General features: G+C 33.8%; 1 protein-coding gene across 4 annotated transcripts in view; it reads right to left on the reverse strand.

The window, feature by feature from the left end:
• slc22a23 (solute carrier family 22 member 23) overlaps positions 1-20,262 on the reverse strand; it is a 74,871-nt gene that overhangs the window by 34,797 nt on the left and 19,812 nt on the right. For all 4 annotated transcript variants that reach the window (XR_012387528.1, XR_012387527.1, NM_001351708.1 and 1 more), the window contains exons 2-3: positions 13,823-13,926; positions 12,943-13,097 (exon numbers count right to left, since the gene is read on the reverse strand). Coding sequence is in view for 2 of the 4 variants with exons in the window: in NM_001351708.1 (NP_001338637.1) it covers positions 12,943-13,097; positions 13,823-13,926 (259 nt within the window). In the remaining 2 variants the exon portion in view is untranslated. The remainder of the gene's footprint in view (positions 1-12,942; positions 13,098-13,822; positions 13,927-20,262) is intronic.

A 20,262-nucleotide genomic window follows, 5' to 3' on the forward strand; every position in this document is an offset into this window, starting at 1 on the left:
CTGGAGGGCCGGTGTCCTGCATATTTTAGCTCCAACCCTAATCAAACACACCTGAACAAGCTAATCCCTCTTACTAGGTACACTTAAAACATCCAGGTAGATGTGTTGAGGCAAGTTGGAGCTAAACCCTGCAGGGACACTTGATATTGTTGACCCCTGCTCTAGGCTAATTTTGAACAGCAGACGGTGCTACTTTTGAACAGCAGAGGGCGCTCTAGGCTAGTTTTGAACAGTAGATGGCGCTCTAGGCTAGTTTTGAACAGCAGACGGTGCTACTTTTGAACAGCAGAGGGCGCTCTAGGCTAGTTTTGAACAGCAGATGGCGCTCTAGGCTAGTTTTGAACAGCAGACAGTGCTACTTTTGAACAGCAGAGGGCGCTCTAGGCTAGTTTTGAACAGCAGATGGCGCTCTAGGCTAGTTTTGAACAGTAGGGGCTGCTCTAGGCTAGTTTTGAACAGCAGATGGCGTTCTAGGCTAGTTTTGAACAGCAGACTGTGCTACTTTTGAACAGCAGAGGGCGCTCTAGGCTAGTTTTGAACAGCAAATGACGCTCTAGAAACAGCAGACACTCTAGGCTAGTTTTGAACAGCAGACGGTGCTTTAGGCTAGATTTGAACATCAGATGACGCTCTAGACTAGTTTTAAACAGCAGACGGCTCTCTAGGATAGTTTTGAACAGCAGACGGTGCTCTAGGCTAGTTTTGAACAGCAGATGACGCTCTAGACTAGTTTTAAACAGCAGACACTCCAGACTAGTTTTGAACATCAGACGGCGCTCTAGACTAGTTTTGAACAGCAGAGGGCGCTCTAGGCTAGTTTTGAACAGCAGACTGCACGCTAGGCTAGTTTTGAACATCAGATGGCGCTCTAGACTAGTGTTTAACAGAAGATGGTGTTCTAAGCGAGTTTTAAACAGCAGACGATACTCTAGGCTAGTTTGTGACATCAGACGGTGCTCTAGGCTAGTATTTAACCGCAGACGGCGCTCTAGGCTAGTTTGTAACAGAAGATGGTCTTCTAGGCTAGTTTTAAACAGCTGACGGCGCTCTAGGCTAGCTTTAAACAGCAGATGATGCTCTAGGTTAGTTTGTATCAGCAGATGGCGCTCTAGACTAGTTTTAAACAGCAGACAGCGCTCTAGGCTAGTTTCCGCTGTGCTTGTGTAATCATTTCAAGTGAACTAATTGGGTGCAATAAACTATAATATATGTTGCTTTAATAAAGACTAATTTTACTGAATTATCTACACAAAGACTGTAGTGTTGTTTTCTATATGATTATTAATTGTTTTTGAGGCTAAAATCCATAAAACACTGTTTATTTCATTTTTAATCTTTGCTCTGTTCCATCCATGCTTGTGCTTATAAATAGCAGAAAAGCTAAACACATCTCAGCTTTTCCAATATTGCGTAGTGGTGGTCTGGGTCAAAGGTCGCAGATAAACAGCTGTCGATGAAGCTCAGAAGAGCACGGTCTCAGCACAACCACTGAACTTTACTCCAGTCAGCACACGAAACACTGTCGATTAGCAAAGAGCAAAACATCTGATAACAAGAAAAGGAGTAAAGAGAAACAAACGACATTTATTAACAGAGGAATTGACAACACAAAGCCGGCAATCAGGCAGTTGGCCACCGTCAGCTCATTGGTCATTTTGTGCTATGCGTAATTAACAGCACTGTGAAGTGTGACCGTTATAGTGATGCGCCATCAGCCACCATTTTGGCTCAGAATTGGTAAAGGTTTAACCCCATAATTCAGTACTACACACCTCAGAGTGTTTGTAATGAATTTCAAACATTTCTATCATTATATATGGGTGTTTGAGGGCCCTAAGAAGTGAGTTTAGATCAAATCAATACTGTCTTGTTGTTGACTGCGGTAACAGTAAATGCTGCATGACTGACTGGCTCCAGGACAGGTTATGCTCTCAATCATAACCTGATATTGGACCAATCTGGTGTGACCATCAAATGAAATAACAAAGGGAGCTTTATAAAGCAATAACAGCAGAAACTGTGGGGCGAACAAGCTCAAATAATCTGAAACGAGAGCAATACTGCAATACTATCCTCTCTACTTTCTGTTTATGCTGACTATTTAACAAATCAGTATACTGTATAATGCAAAGATGATTTTTTTGAATATCAAAATTAATACAGCTTTAATTTCCTCCATATAAATTAGAATCCAGTTTAATTCGGATAATAATAGTGTTACAATTTGTGTTACGGTTTTATTTGTTATGAATAAAATTACAGTGTTACAATTTTCTTTTATTATTCTTTTATTTAACTAGTGCTGTCAATCGATTAAAAAAAAAGAACCAATTAATCACACCTTTTTTTGACAGTTAAATAAATACCAGTCAAAAAATACCTCGACCAGGACAGGAATAAAAAAAAAAACAGCAACTGCGTTAATTGCGTAATTTTTTTTACGCGTTAATTATTTCAAATTAATTGCATGCGTTAACACACTAATTTTGACAGTACTATTTATAACATTTGTATTTTATTTTAATTTTTTTCTTGTATTTTAAATAAAACACACTAAACAATATAAAATGTAAAAAAATATATAACAATGTGTTACAATTTTATATTTTATGCAGAATAAAAATCTATTTACAAATCAATTTTATATTGCTAAACCAGGGGTGTTCAAACTTGGTTCTGGAGGGCCGGTGTCCTGCAGATTTTAGCTCTAACTTGCCTCAACACACCTGCAAGGATGTTTCCAGAAAGCCTAGCAAGAGCTTGATTAGCTAGCCCAGGTGGGTCTGATTAGGGTTGGAACTAGGTCTGTGCAATAATCGAAAATCCGATTTCGATTTTAGCTTCTAACGATTATGAAAAACCATTAATCGAGACAAACGATTATTAACTTATCAGTGCAAAAGACCGCGTGCTTATGTGTGTGTGAGCGGTGCGCACACACAGAAGCATGCAGTCAGCATTCGGTCTCATTCGCACACTGAGACGAGCAGAGCGCAGTCAGCGCACACATCTAAAGTCATCATAATGTGGTCAAATAGGTGTCAAAACGCGGTGTTTAGTGATTATTCATATTAAGCTTCATTTGTGTAATAAACAAACGAGTTGAGGTTTAAAAGACGTGAAAGAGAAACCATTAAAATGAAAGCGCGCGATGTTCCTGTGCCGCCTGTTTTTATGATTATTAATCAAACAACAAAAGGAGAAAATACCTCACTGCTCTTGACTGAAGGACTTTTGTAGCTGAAGTGTTTTTCTTACAGCGAAGATTCTTAAAGCACAGTTTGTTTCATATTTTTATTCTATTGTATTTATTTCTCTTTCCTTTGCAGGGTGGAAAATGACTGTATATATGCAGTTGAAGTCAGAATTATTAGCCCTCCTGAATATTAGCAACCCTAATCCTCAACAATTTCTGTTTCATGGAAATACGATTTTTTCAACTTATTTCTGAACATATTAGTTTTAATAACTCATTTCCAATAACTGATTTCTTTCATCTTTGCTATGATGACAGCACATAATATTATACTATTTTCAAAATGCAAGCATTCAGATTCAAAGTGCGATTCAAAGACTTAATTAGGGTTATTAGGCAAGTCATTGTATAACAGTAGATTGCTCTGCAAACAATCAAAAATATATATTGCTTAAGGGGGGCTAATAATATTGACCTTAAAATGAAAACTGCTTTTATTCTAGCTGAAATAAAAATAAAAACCTTTCTCCAGAAGAAAAAATATTATAGGAAATACTGTTAAAATTCCTTGTTCTGTTAAACATCATTTGGGAAATATTTATTGTAAAAAAATTCTCTTTTTTTTAAATTTTGACGTCAACTGATGATCGTTTTGAATAATCCCGATTGCAATTATGACCAAAATAATCATGATTAGGTTTTTTCCCAAAATCGCGCAGTTGGAACTAAACTTTGCAAGACACCGGCCCCAAAGGGCCGAGTTAGGACATGTTGCTGATAAGCCTGTCACAATAATCAATGTGTCTTATCACAGGAACATGAGCTCAATCATTTTTGGTGATGCAATATATATCGGCCATACATACAAACATCTAGCACAGGGGTTCTCAAACTTTTTTCATCAAGTACCACCTCAGAAAAAAATTGTCTCTCCAAGTACCACCAAAAAATGAGCAGTATTGAAATACAGTAGCTAAGTAGGCCCAGTAAAGCAGCTGAAACTCTGCACAGATAAAAAACGTGGCAGATTACCTCATAAATCTAGGCTATATGTCATTTATGACATATTATATACATCATTTTTGATACATTTTGAAATGTGTGTAGCATGTATATGACGTTCTTCATTTCTCCACGTACCACTGGAAGGAAGCCTGCGTACCACTAGTGGTACACGTACCACAGTTTGAGAACCACTGATCTAGCTGATCATCTCTATCTCTATTGGAGCTCTTAGTATCAGTATGGTTAAAAACACAATAGTATTCACTATAAATGACTAAAGTATATATTAATGTGTTTGTCTGATGGCTGAAAATAGATCTGGCAGCAGATATCACAGTTACTTTTTACCTTGTTAACTTTTATTATTATTTATTTAGGATCTGCGTTTCACTTTCTGACTCCAATGCCTGATTATTAAATCATTAAAATGACTATAGTTAACCCTCTGGGGTCTGAGGGTGTTTTGGGGCTCTGGAGAAGTTTGGACATGCACTGACATTTGTGTTGTTTTCAGTATCTTAAAAACATATTAATGGCTAAAGTGTGGTAACACTGTAAACAGCACAAGTTGGGCTACAATCATACCTAAGCAGCATGTTTGTATGTGTTTGTGTTTTTGAGAAAGGAACGTTTATGCGTGGTTAGTGAAAAACTAAAATTTAAGTCACTAAAACAAGGCCGTGAAACACACAGAGAACATTTGTGCACAAGACTTTTGAGAGCTGGATCTGGTAGTCTAGTGTTTTTGCTTCAAAATGATGTGAGAATCATCTTGTTCGCTTGCTCACAGAAAACAATATAGTGAATTAAAATTTCTAAGTCACTTTTTAAGTGAAATTGGGTTAAACCCCGGCATCCTGGCCAAAATCTGCCTTCTGGCCTCTGTTCATCATGGCCTCCTAACCCTCCCCATATCATAACTGGCTTCATCACTCTGTCTCCTCTCCACCAATCAAAACCTTTATAGAGTGGCCAAAGTCAGACTTTTCTTCTTTTCTTTTGTCAGTTCTTTCTACAAAACTTTAAAATACTTCAAAACACGGGTGTCACGATTTAGATTTTTAATCGAAAACTTTAAAATCTTTATAAAAATCTTTAAAATTTTGATTTTTAATGGAAATCGATCGAAATTTATGCTCAATTTCGATTATCGAATCAAAAAATAGAATGGTCGATGCTGCCACGCCCCCATGTCACGTCAGCTTGGCTTGCCAAGCGGGAAAAAACAGGCTTGTTGAAGTGCTTGTTAAACTGCAGAAGCAGGAGACCCGTCGACAGAGCTTAAACCCTCTCCTCTTTCAATGAAGTCGCCGGTGTGGAAGCATTTTGGATTTCCAGTGAGTTATGTTGACAACGTTCGTGTTGTCGACAAAAAAACACAGTTTTGCAAGCTCTGCTATGTACGTATTACGTACGGTTCGTCTGATAGACAACACCGGCATCGCGATCCTCCGCCCGCCCCCGTTGCAAATCCGCTCGCGAAAAGTACACACTCAGGCCCTGTTTACACTGTCTTTGTTTTTAAATGGCATTTTAGAACAACGATTTGACATCCACAGTGGCGTGTGGCATTTCTGAGCAGCCCTCCTTCCTCTCTACCTCTGAAAATGCACATCACGTGACCACACACACACAGACGCACACACAGCCATGCGCTCCAGACAGCAGGTCCAGGCAGTCAGAGGACTGCTTCAATCTTTCACTCACTTGTACTTAGTCATTTTAGCGAACACCTCAGATACTGTTGGCTGGTTCCTGTTGGCTGTGCGTCTTTTTTACCGACGCCATTATACCGACACAGATCACTGCCTATTCACGAGTCCCGCAGAAAAAGTGATTGACAGGTGGTAATTATGTGTGTATCTTGCCTTTATTCATTTACTGTATGATTTGTTTATGGGTAAAACAAAGACCATGCAGGTCAGGTAGTTTAAACGGTAGGCTACAAATAATTAATTGGTCATTAATTAATTATTCATAATTGAAAATCGAATCGAATCATGCTTTCAGAATCGAAAATGTAATTGAATCGAGGATTTGGAGGATCGTGACACCCTTATTTCCCAGATGATGTTGAACAGATTCAAAAATTTTCCACAGTATTTCCTATAATATTCCTTCTTTTGGAGAAAGTCTTATTTGTTTAATTTCAGCAAGAATAAAAGCCGTTCTTAATTTTTTAAAACCCATTTTAAGGTCAATATTATCTCCAGAACAAACCACTGTTATACAATGACTTGCCTAATTACCCTAACTTTACCCTAATTAACCTAGTTAAGCCTTAAAATGCCACTTAAGCTGAACACTAGTGTCTTGAAGAATATCTCAAATATTATATGCTGTCATCATGGCAAAGAGAAAAAAAAATCAGTTCTTAGAGATGAGTTATTAAAACTATTATGTTAAACCAAAATTTGGGGAAAACATATTCAGGATGGCTCATAATTCTGACTGTATATTAAGAACTGAATTGCAAGTATAATAATAAACCCATCCCAATGCAAAGGCCCATTCATTTCCTATTGGCTACATTTTTTTAGGAGGTCCAGGTTTGCGTCTGAAAGGCATTTTCACAGCAGGATCAAGACATGCGATTTAATCTGCGAGTTAATCTATAACAGATCTGGATTTCTTCAAAGGGCACAGACGTGATTATTTCACCGAGCATCTGTCTTTGCTAATCCAATCCCGTAATGGATGTTGTTAGCAGTTTAGACGGCCCCTGACCGTAACCAGAGAGTTGTTATCTGGGGCATTTCATTAGCGATCTTAGGACACTGTGTGAACAAATCAGGACTGAATCAGCGCACACATTTAGCTAAAGCTACAAGAGACAGATGAGAAATTCAGGCAGCCCTAAATGCAGCTCAGTTTTTAGATCCTCTTATTCCTAAAGCGGCCCTAGTATCATTTGACAAATGTAATATAAGTTTAAGGTGTCTACTCAATGTGTTGATGAAGTCTAAACTCCAAATACGTTCGTTATTCCATAGTGTTAATGCCACTTTCTGAATAAAACACTGTTTTCATGAGTGTTTCTTTAAATGCAAATGAGCTGCTGGTACCTGCCCACTATGTGGAAGGGGGAGGAGCCTTTACAGCATGCACCTCAGTTACTCCAGAAGAAAAACAAAACCATTTGTCTTTTGCATGTGTTTAAAAGCCTCTGGGGAATTCATGATACATTTTATTACAGTAAAGAGTTCAGACAAAACTTATCTTAATTCTTAAGGATGTTATTATAGTTTTTTCTTAAAAATGTTCTTTTTTTTAAGTCAAAACCTGACATAAAATCTTCAAAAGAACGCTTATAAAATCACTGGAGGTTTACTTGAATCAGTTTGACTGACAAAATTTGTCTTTCATTAATTGCTAATCCCTATCTTTAAACCAAAACTACTGTGCAAAAATAAAAATATACAACTTTATGCGTTTAAAAGCCTTGATAAACTCATGATATACATCATATTACAGTAAATCATTTTAAAATAAACGTTTATAATCATTTGGTATTCCTAAAAAATCTTCTTAAAAATCTTCTTAACTGTTTATATTCATGAAACAGTCTATTAAATAGTAATAAAAAAGGTTATGAATATTTTGTTTTCCTGAAAATGTTTCTTAAGTCAAAACACGACTTAATATCTTTAACAGAATGCTTATAAAAATCCCTGGAAGTTTACTTAAACCAGATTTACAGACAGAACCACCTTTGATTAATAGCTAATCCCTGTTTTATTATTGGAAAAGCTATTAATTATGGGTTTAAAAGCCTTGCTAAACTCTGGCTGCTGGATTCCTGAAACATTTAATTAAATAGTTCAGAAAAAAATCTATAATCATTTGGTATTGCTAAAAAAGTCTTCTTATGAATGGTCCCGTTTTCTTTTCCTCTAAGATTGTTCTTAAGTTAAAACTCGACTTAAATTCTTCAACAGAATGCTCATAAAAATCACTGGAGGTTTACCAGAATCCGTTTGACTAAGAAAATTTGCCGTTCATTAATTGCTAATCCTTATCTTTAAACCAAAACATATGTGCAAAAAAATAAAAATATACATCTTTATGTGTTTAAAAGCCTTGATAACCTCATGATATACATTATATTACAATATAGTTTTAAAATAAACATTAATAATCATTTGGTATTACTAACAAATCTTCTTAAAAATGTTCTGAACTGTTTATATTCACAAAACAGTCTATTAGAAAGAAAAGTTATGAATATTTTGTGTTCCAAAAAATTATTCTTAAGACAAAACTCGACTTAAATTCTTCAACAGAATGCTTATAAAATCACTGGAGGTTTACTTAAACCAGATTTTAAAAAATCACTGGATTTTTCAAAAATCACTGGAGCTTTACTTGAATCGCTTTGACAGACAAAATTCGCTGTTCATTAATTGCTAATCCCCTAACTTTAAACCAAAGAAAAATGTGCAAAAAATAAAAAATATATACATCTGCATGCATTTAAAAGTCTTGATAAAGTCATGATATACATCATATTACAATATAGCTTTAAAATAAACATTAATAACCATTTGGTATTACTAACAAATCTTCATAACTGTTTATATTCATGAAACAGTCTATTAAATAGTAAAGAGAAAAGTTATGAATATTTTGTGTTCCTAAAAATTGTTCTTAAGTAAAAACTCGACTCAAATTCTTCAACAGAATGCTTATAAAAATTCATAGGAGGTTTATTTAAACCAGATTTACAGACAGAATCACCTTTGATTAATAGCTAATCCCTGTTTTATTATTGGAAAAGCTATTAATTATGGGTTTAAAAGCCTTGCTAAACTCTGGCTGCTGGATTCCTGAAACATTTGATTAAATAGTTAAGAGAAAAAGTTATAATTATTGTTATTGCTAAAAAAGTCTTCTTATAAATCGTCGTATTTTCTTTTTCTCCAAGATCAAAAAGTTATAACTTGACTTAAATTCTTCAAAAGAATCCTCATAAAAATCACTGGAGGTTTACCAGAATCCGTTTGACTAAGAAAATTTGTCGTTCAATAATTGCTAATGCATATCTTTAAACCAAAAAATAAAAATATACATCTGTATGCGTTTAAAAGCCTTGTTAAACTCTGGGGAATTCCTGGTATACATCCTGTTACAGTAAATAGTTTTAAAATAAAAGTTATAATGATTTGGTATTGCTAAAAAAGTCTTCTTGAGATTGGTCCTGTTTTCTTTTTCTCTAAGATTGTTCTTAAGTTAAAACTTGACTTAAATTCCCCCAAATTTTTTTAATAAAAATCACTGGAGGTTTACTAGAACCGGATTTACTTGTCGGTCTCCAATTAATTCCTAATCTCTATTTTTATGAACAAAAAAATGTTGCAAAAAAATGAAAATAAATTAATCTGCATGCGTTTAAGAGCCTTGTTAAAATCTGGCAGGTTCAAGAAACATTCTCTTTTGTAGTCCTTTAACAGTCTCCTTAATCTTCTTTTTTTCTTAAGATTGTTTTAAGTCAAAACCTTTAAATGTTTATAATAATCATCCGAAGCTTACTAGAACTGGACTTAAGAACAAAATCCCTTTGAATTAATTGCTACTCCCTATTTATGAGCAAAATATTTGTGGCCTGCAGCTTAAAGCAACACTTTTACAGCTCCTCTGGAGTTAAACAATCGAGATTTACCATTTTTTGAATACAATGAGCCAATCTCTGGGCCTGACTGTGGCACTTTTAGCTTAGCTTAGCATAGATTATTGAATCGGATTAGACCATTAGCATCTAATCACTTAATTACTGACTTAATTATTACCAAAGACTTTAGATAATTATTCCTATTTAAAGCTTGACTCTTTAATAGTAACACCGAGTGCTAAGACCAACAAAAATGAACAGTTATTTATTTTCAAAGCAGATATGGCAATAAGAAATACTCTCGTTATGGTGTTATAATTAATAAACTTTCCTCCTGAACCACACTGTTAAAAGTGAGAACTCTTCAGCTTGTTACAACAACGTGAATGAAGTGTTTAGCTATTTTATTAATTGGTTTCCACTTAATAAATAGGTTGGAAAAACGTTAATCTTTTAGGTGTAAGAAGTTGAAGTCATTTATGTAAGTAAGTTGATCCAATGAGACTTTTTTCAGTGCATGTAAAATTGCAAAATGAGCATAATTTTAATTTAAAAAAAGTGTTTAAATTTGAGGATAGTCTAAAGCAGTGTTTCTCAACCATGTTCCTGGAGGACCACCAGCACTGCATGTTTTGGATGTCTCCTTTGTCTGTCACACCCACTACAGCTCCTTCAGTCTCTGCTAATGAGCTGATGATCTGAATTTATCAGATTAAAGTGTAGAGCTGGTGGTCCTCCAGGAACATGGTTGAGAAACACTGGTCACCAATCGTCCAGGCTGTGTCTATCTATCGGAAACCTTTTGAGTACGATTTAGGAAATGACTAAGACATACACAATACACCAAGAACACAGCCACAGTTTCTTGAGGGCCATCAGACGCCTTATAAACGGAGGAGCCGAGCAACGGCAGTCATCCAAAGAGGATTATCACTCATCAGAAAATAATGTCTCCACTGTTAAGCATGTGGAAGGTGACCGTCAGCCTGCGAGTAATCCGTCTGAATGACCTGAACAAACTGAAGACTGCGCGATAGAGTCGAGAGAACACGATTAACCTCCATCCAAGACCTTTCTGTGAGGAGAGAATAAATCACATATACTCCATTAGATGCCGTCTCAAACTAAAAATCAATAACGCCGAGCGCAAAACTCCTCCATGATGGCGGAGTTCACCTAAAATCATCAACTTATTTCTTGCTTATGTTGAAGCCACTGTAATATGGAATACATTTAAACATCAAACTATTTTTTTAAAGGGCCGACAACAATATCTAGTAAAAAGGATGGCCAATGTAATGCTTGTATATATTATACCACCATATACACTGCCTATCCAAGCTTTAAGAACAACAGATAATAACTTGACTCCTAGTTGATCATTTGGTATCAGAAGTGTCTTATATGAAAGGCAAAGACCTCTAGATGACGCTTATTTGAGCACAATAAAATATGAACATTCCTTGATTATTAATTGTTTAATTAGGACAGTAAGGTCTGACTTTTCACAGACTCGGACACAACCCACGGTTTGGACCGGACGTGACATCTTGCGTGTTTTCTTGGCTTATCGGTATTGAAAATCTGTCAAATAAACGTCTTGAAAAATCCTGATTACAAGCGAAGACTCTAGAATACACAAGACGTGTCTCTCATATAGTTTTAAATTGGAAAAGCCTAACGGTCAATATGGCGGATGAAGCCCCGCCTACTAGTACAGGAACCAATCATCGATTGGTATCAACTGACGATTCTCCAGGGGAGGGGCTCGGACCAGACGTGTGCTTTTACGACAGTTTGCGGTCAACAAACACACTGGAATCTTATGGAGAAATGATGAGTCTCAAAAGTATTAAATTTACAAAAATAAAACTCATACACACACAGCACAGTTCACATTTACAAAATCCAATTCGTAAATTTAAAACACAATTTGCGGATTAATTGGATGTGTGCATTTACGAACCGTGTTTAGAATTTACGAATTGCATTTGCATGTTTATGAATCACGTTTTAAATTTACGTATTGTGTTTTGTGATTTACAAATTGTGTTAGGAATCCACGTATTGGATTTGCGTATTTATGAGTTGTTTTGAATTTAATAATTGTGTTTAAACTTATGAATTATGTTTTGCAAATTTACAAATTGTGTTTTGAATTTACGAATTGCGATTTGCCCATTTATGAATTGTGTTTTGAATTTATGAATTGGATTTTTGTATTTACGAATTGGGTTTTGAAAATACGAATTATGTTTTGCGTATTTACAAATTGTATTTTGAATTTACGAATTGGATTTACGTTTATGAATTGTGTTATGAATTTACTAATCATGTTTGAATTTACGAATTGGATTTGCGTATTTACAAATTGTGTCTTGAATTTACAAATTGGATTGTATTCACGAATTGTGCTTTGGATATAGAAATTGTGTTTTAGAATTTACGAATTTGCCAATTGCATTTGCGTGTTTATGAATCATGTTTTAAATTTACGTATCATGTTTTGCGTATTTACAAACTGTGTTTTGAATTTACGAAATGGAATTGCGTATTTATGAATTGTTTTGAATTCCCTAAATGTGCTTGAATTTATGAACAATGTTTTGTGTATTTATATATATATTTTTTTAGAATAGGATTTGCGTATTTACAAATTGTGTTTGGAATTCACGTATTGGATTTGCGTATTCATGAGTTGTTTTGAATTTAAAAATTGTGTTTGAATTTACGAATTGCGATTTGCCTATTTATGAATTGTGTTTTGAATTCACAAATTGGATTTTTGTATTTACGAATTGGGTTTTGAAAATACGAATTATGTTTTGCATATTTACAAATTGTGCTTTGAATTTACGGATTGGATTTTCATGTTTATGAATTGTGTTTTTGATTTACTAATCATGTTTTGAATTTACGAATTGGATTTGCGTATTTACAAATTGTGCTTTGAATTTAGAAATTGTGTCTGAATTAACGAATTGGATTGTCGTATTTATTAATTGTGCTTTGGATTTAGAAATTGTGTTTTGAATTTACGAATTAGATTTGTGTATTCACGAATTGTGATGGAATTTAGTAATTGGATTTTGAATTTTTGAGTCTTAACAATAACAATGGAGTCGGTACTCACTCAGTACATAGAGAGACAATGTGATTCCAGCCAAGCAAAATCCCTCAAAGAAGCGCAGTGTGCCGAACATCGGGAGGTTGACAGAGAAAGCCACCGTCATGCCGAAAACTAGCAGGAAAACCACCGATAGGATCAAGACCGGGTGCCTGCCAAACCTGCAAGTCGAAAAGAGCAGGAGATTTACAAAATATCAGCTGCTTTTATTATTCATTTAAAAAAATAAGACCCTAAAAATGATCATTCTGTCATCATCAGCTACTTTTATATCCACATACTTTGAACCATTGCATTATACTATACGTATACATTTCATATAGTTTTTGGCCATTAGTCAACTACAAAATCTTCACTTTAATATGAGCACTTCATTAATTATTCATCAGGTCATTGGTGTTTTAAACAATTAATTGGAATCAAATCGCATCTAAAATAAAAGTTGTATTTTTGTATTTACCTAATGTGTGTACTCACTGTCTATACATATTGTGTATATATAAAAATATACTGTAAATTAACAAAAACATAATCAAAATATTTACATGTATATTTATATAGAATTAGTATTAGATAATAAATGTTAAAATAAAATAAAAATTCAAATATATTATTTTAATAATAATAAAAAACTATAATAATTAAAAATCTATATAAAAATATAATAAATATATAATAAAAATTTTCTCAAAAAAGCATGTGAATATATATATATATATATATATATATATATATATATATATATATATATATATATATATATATATATATATATATATATATATATATATATGTATATATATAAAGACCATTGATAAAATATAGTGTATTCTTAATACTCGTACTTCTTAATGTTTTACATTAAGATCTCAAAGAAAACACTTACCAATCTGCCAGAACTCCCAACACCAAATATCCAAAGATGGAGCCCACCAACAGAGAAAACTTGGCGATGTGAATTTTCCAGGCAGAGTCACAGACCAGGTTCCACTGTTGGGATAAAGACATGGGATAAATCAGACATGTACTGTAAAAAGGTCTGTGATTTCAATATATATATATATATATATATATATATATATATATATATATATATATATATATAAATGTGAGCTATATCACATGAGTAGCAGTGCGATATGGCTGTATATCGGCACTGGGGGGGGCGTGCGTTGGCCGAGTGCCTTAGTGCCCCAACCAGTGCCGATATACAGCCATATCAGCGATATACAGCCACACTGCTACGAGTGTGATATTGCATTTATACAACAGTTTGACGGCATAATTGTGTATATAAAAAGAAAATCAAATATGGAGAGTTTCAAAAACCCTTTTGTATGAGGAACTACCTTCTTCCGCCTTGGATTCAAATCATAAGCTGACAGAATAGTTGAGCGTGCATCTTTTACACTTTAGATCTGTAGTGTCTGCTTGTTGCTGTATGTGGGCGGAGTAATACACAAAGGGTAAAGAGGCTGTACGGGTGCTGATATTACTTAAATATATCATGGCTATCAGCCAATCAGATTCGAGAACCATACAGAAATGTTGTATAAATAAATAAATAAATAAATAAATAAATAAATAAATATATATATATATATATATATATATATATATATATATATATATATATATATATATATATATATATATATATATATATATAGTTAAAGTCAGAATTATAAGCCCTTCTGAATTATTAGCTGAATTAAATAACTGATTTGATCTTTGCCATAATGACAGTGATCAAATGATATTTGACAAGATATTTTTTAAGACATTTAAACGCTTAACTAGGTCAATTAGGTAAACTAGGCAGGTTAGGATAATTAGGCAAGTTATTGTATAACGATGGTTTGTTCTGTAGACTATCGAAAAAAGTTATCTTAAGGGGGCTAATAATTTTGACCTTAAAAATGGTGTTTAATAAATTAAAAACTGCTTTTATTCTAGCCGAAATAAAACAAATAAGACTTTCTCCAGAAGAAAAAATATTATCAGACATACTGTGAAAATTTCCTAGCCCTGGTAAACATCATTTGGTAAATATTTAAAATAGAAAATTAATTCAAAGGAGGGCTAATAGTTCAGACTTCAACTGTATTTCATATACAACTGTATTACACCTATATATGTATATAGATTAATGTCATTTAATAAAGTGTTTGTCATCTTTTTAATCACACACATGTTTTAATTCATTTATCTTTGCACACATCCAAACAGACAGAAACCACAAAAATGCTCACAGGGCAAATCCACAAATCCCCGTTTCCTCTTTTCAATCTAAAACTCTCCAACAAACAAACAAACACTCACAGCTCAAAGCCTGTCAGATCTGCCCTGCTGGCACTTTGGATTTTTAGTTGTTTTTTTTAATTGTGCAATCAGAGCACAAACCCCCTGTAATCAATGACGCTGAACAAAGGTTTGTAGAGCACAGAGATCACGTTGACTGTGATTGCTGCAGTGAACGCTCATGTATGAAGTTTCCTGGGTTTCCCCTGATCTGCTGCAGATCTGCTTTCCTCTATTGTGAAGATTGAGTCACATGATTCACCAGCTGCCATTCACACACGCACGCACACACACTGCTCATCTGTTGGGTTATAGTTGGTCGTGTGGTGCAGGAATGACGTCTGCACAATTTACCCTGGAGATTTTACAATGTTGTACAAAGTTGTGGTCATGATCATAAGCCCTACTCTAAATACTTTTTTCTTTTGTAAATATTTCCCAAATGATGTTGAACAGATTCAGGAATTTTTCACAGTATTTCCTATAATGTTTTTTCTTCTGGAGAAAGTTTTGAGAAAGTATTTGCTTTATTTCGGCTAGAATAAAAGCAGTTTTTAATCTAAAAACCTTTTTATGGTCAATATTATTAGCCCCCTTAAGGGAAGTAAAAGAAACTGCATTACAGAGTACAATTTAGATGACATATCATACCAAAATCCATGTTATGATGATATTTACTTCATATTATTTAATTTTTTATCTAATTATTTTATTTACTTTTAATTTTTAAATTTACTTTATTTTAATTTTGCTTTAATTGATATAATTTCATTTTATTTAGATTTTAAATGTATTTTCTATTTCTATATTTAATTATTTATTTCTTTAACTGTGTTTTATTTAAATTTATTTGTTTTAAATTATTTTTTAATTTAATTTAATTTAAATTAAATTATTTTTAAATCAATGAACCGCCAACTTATCCTTATGTTTTATACAGCGGATGCCCTTTCAGCTGCATCCCATCAATGGGAAACGCCCATACACTCCCATTTACACAATTTAGCGTACCCTATTCCCCTATAGCACATGTATATGGACTGTGGGGGAAACCGGAGGACATGGGGGAAACCCACACCAACACTGGGAGAACATGCAAACTCCACACAGAAACGCCAACTAACCCAGCCGGGACTCAAACCAGTCATTTATTATCCAAACACAATAAACTGCAATAATTTAATTTGATTTAATTTATTCAGCTCAGTCTCTATTTCAGTGGTTGAAAATAAATTAATTTAATTTAATGTAATTTAACTTCATAATAATTCGTAACTTCGTAATAATTTAATTAATCTTAGTCTCTATTTCGCCGGTAGCCACTAGTTTAATTAAATTCAATTTATTCAGCTTAGTCTCCATTTTAAATTAATTAAATTAAATATTAAATAATTTAATTTAGGTTAGTCTCTATTTCGAGGTCGCCAGTAATGTGTTTATGTGCTAATGTGTAATAATAGTGTTTATTACAGAGATCGACAATAATGCTATTTTATTTAATTTAACTTAATCGTATAATTTAGCTTAGTCTCTAATACAGAGGTTGCCTCTATTTAAATTAAATTAAATTAAATTAAATTAAATTAAATTAAATTAAATTAAATTAAATTAAATTAAATTAAATTAAATTAAATTAAATTAAATTAAATTAAATTAAATTAAATTCACTTAGTCTCTATTTCAAAGGTCGCCACTAATTCAGTTCAGCTTAGTCTAAATTTCGGAGGTTGCCACTAATTCAATTTAATTTAACCTAATTTCAATTCAATTCAATTCAGCTTAGTCTATTTCTAGGTCGCCAATAATTTAATTTAATTCAATTTATTCAGTTTAGTCTCCATTTCGAATATTAAATTAAATCATTTAATTCAGCTAAGTCTCTTTTTCGAGGTCACCACTAAATTAATTTATTCGAAGGTCCACAGTAATGTAATTTAATTTAATCATTTAATTTAGCTTCGTCTCTATTCCAGAGGTAGCCTTAAATTAAATTAAAAGAAATTAAATTAAATTAAATTCATTTAGTCTCTATTTCGAAGGTAACCACTAATACAATTCAATTTAATTCAGCTTAGTCTGTATTTCGGAGGTTGCCACTAATTCAATTTAATTTAACTTAATTTCAATTAAATTCAATTCAGCTTAGTCTTTTTCTAGGTCGCCAGTAATTTAATTTAACTTATTCAGCTAAGTCTCCATTTCGAAGGTCGCCAAAAAATAAATTAAATTAAATTAAATTAAATTAAATTAAATTAAATTAAATTAAATTAAATTAAATTAAATTAAATTAAATTAAATTAAATTAAATTAAAATAAATTAAATTAAATCCGCTTGGTCTCCATTTCAGAGGTCGCCACTAATTAAATTGAATTTAATTCTGACATAGAGAGGCATCAATACAATACTGACCCTGATGAAGGCAGTGAACGATAGATGGTTTCTCATTGAAAGAAGTGTATAACATTGTAATGCGAGTACATAAAGGTGTGTGTTTGCTAGAAGCGCCACATTAGCTCAGTGTTTCAGCGAAGGCATGAACGAGTGCCAGAGAAACACAGACTGACGCATAGTTTCTGCCCAGCAACACACCAGCCTGAGAGCCACCATATATAAACACAGCCCTGCATCCAGTGGCATTTATTACTTTATAATTCACAGCAAAGAGCGAAACGAGACCCGTAATGAAGGCACACAGAGCGTGTGAGCGTGTGTCTGTGTGATCAATGTCAGCGACTCTCTGTTTGATTACAAGCACAAGAACATGATGAAGAGACAAATTCGACAGCCAGCATGCTTTGCTTTTGACTTGCATGTTAAGAGTCAAGTGCTCGATATTAATATGGGAGATTTGTAGTGTTTAATAATGTGATATGTACAGTTGAAGTCTGAATAATTAGCCCCCTGTACAGTATATCTTTTACCCAAGTTAAGATTAACAGAGAGAAGATTTATTTTAACACATTTCTAAACATATTAGTTTTAATAACTCATTTCTAATAACTGATTTATTTTATCTTTGCCATGATGAAAGCACATAATATTAAACTAGATATTCTCCAAGTAGGGTTGTAACGGTATGAATTTTTCACGGTATGATAATCGTCTAAAACAATACCACGGTTTGACGGTTTTGCCGTATGTTACAAATGTTACAAAATAATAGAACAGTGAAGCAAATTTGACTTTTTCCAAATAATATATTTTCAGTTACTATAAACAACACCACTTACAATGAACAAATAAAAAAATAAGAAAATAATAAATAATGTGTCAAAGTCCAAATAAAGTCCAAATAAACATGGTGCAAATCCTCAGTAAAAAATAGATATAAATATTTACTATACTATAAATAGTTACATAACGAAACTAGATTCAATATGGAACATCCTTAGGTTTTATGTGCCAGCATGGATATGGTTGTCTGTGGATATGGATTTGGATATGGTTGTCTGCAATGCAGACAAACAGCTGCATCTTCATTTGCGTCTTTTGAAAACAGCAAGAGCAGCAGTTCGTCTTTGCTGTGTCACTGTTTTGTCATGTTTCTGTGCTGCTGTGCATGCAAAAGTACTTAGTATGAGAATTATTTCATGCAAAACTTTTTTTTTGCGTTTTATTTAGCCGCGCATAAATGTATGCCTATCTCTCATTCCGTGTTGTTCAAAAAGCTTAGTCCACAAACAAAAGTGAAACCTATGCTTATTGGTTGTGATATAGCGAGTTTGAACCAATCTGGGCATGGAGGAGGGACAATGCATCAATGTATCATGTCTGATTTGTCCGGAGACACAGTGACGAGCGTTTCTTTGTCAAATCAGCGTTGTCAAATGTTGATGACGTAACCGCACTGATTCCGGAGCCTCTGAAAGTCCGCGAATGTTATGTGATACAGCACTGGAAAGCTGAGATTCTCTTCTTTATGCCAATCTTTGAATTGTATGAATCAGATCAGCGGATCAAAAGTTATTAAACATTTAAGAGCAATACTTATTTTTAGCCGCGGGCGGCTGTCTCGGTCTTTAAGGGTTAAAACCGTTGATATGCAATTGTTCATGGTATGATAATCGTGCACGTTCAAATCGTGGTAGACCGTCATACCGGTATATTGTTACAACCCTATCTCCAAGACACTAGTGTTCAGCTTAAAGTGACATGTAAAGGCTTCACTAGGGTAATTAGGGTAAAGTTAGGGTAATTAGGCAAGTCATTGTATAACAGTGGTTTGTTCTGGAGACAATCCAAAACTAATATTGCTGAAGGGGGCTAATAATATTGACCTTAAAATGGGTTTAAACAATTAAGAACTGCTTTTATTCTGGCCGAAATAAAACAAATAAGACTTTCTCCAGAAAAACAAAATATTATAGGAAATACTTTGAAAAATTCCAGAATCTCCTAAACATCATTCGGGAAATATTTGAACAATGAACGAGCGCCATAAGATTATGTTAAAACAAATAGTTGAGCACAGTAGCTATGTTGCTGTGTTTATGTGCATTTCGGATTACCGCATAAAATAATACTTAACGGAAATACTAAATACTGCGCACACACAGTCGGAAGCATGCGGTCAGCATTCGGTCTCATTCACACACTGACGAGCAAAGCGCACACTTCTCATCTTAAGGTGAGCGCTTTAATGGTTAAATAGGTGTCAAAACGCTTTGTTTAGTGATCGTTTATAATTACCCTCATTTGTTTAACAAACAAACGAGTTGAGAATCAAAAGATATGTGAAAGAGAAACCATTAAAGTGACAGCATGATATTCCTGCTGCCGCCTGTTTCTATAATTAATCAAACAAAACGAGAAAATCCCTCACTGCTCTGGACTTTTGCAGCTAAAGTGTTTATCTTACAGTGAAGATGCTTAAAGCACAGTTTGTTTCATATTTTTATTCTATTGTATTTATTTATCTTTCCTTTGCAAGGTGGAAAATGAATAATGCAGTTGAAGTCAGAATTAGTAGCCCTCCTGAATACTAGCAACCCTTTTCCTCCCCAATTTCTGTATCATGGAAAGAA

Source organism: Danio rerio, chromosome 2 (assembly GCF_049306965.1).
Source record: "Danio rerio strain Tuebingen ecotype United States chromosome 2, GRCz12tu, whole genome shotgun sequence".
NCBI classification, from domain to species: domain Eukaryota; kingdom Metazoa; phylum Chordata; class Actinopteri; order Cypriniformes; family Danionidae; genus Danio; species Danio rerio.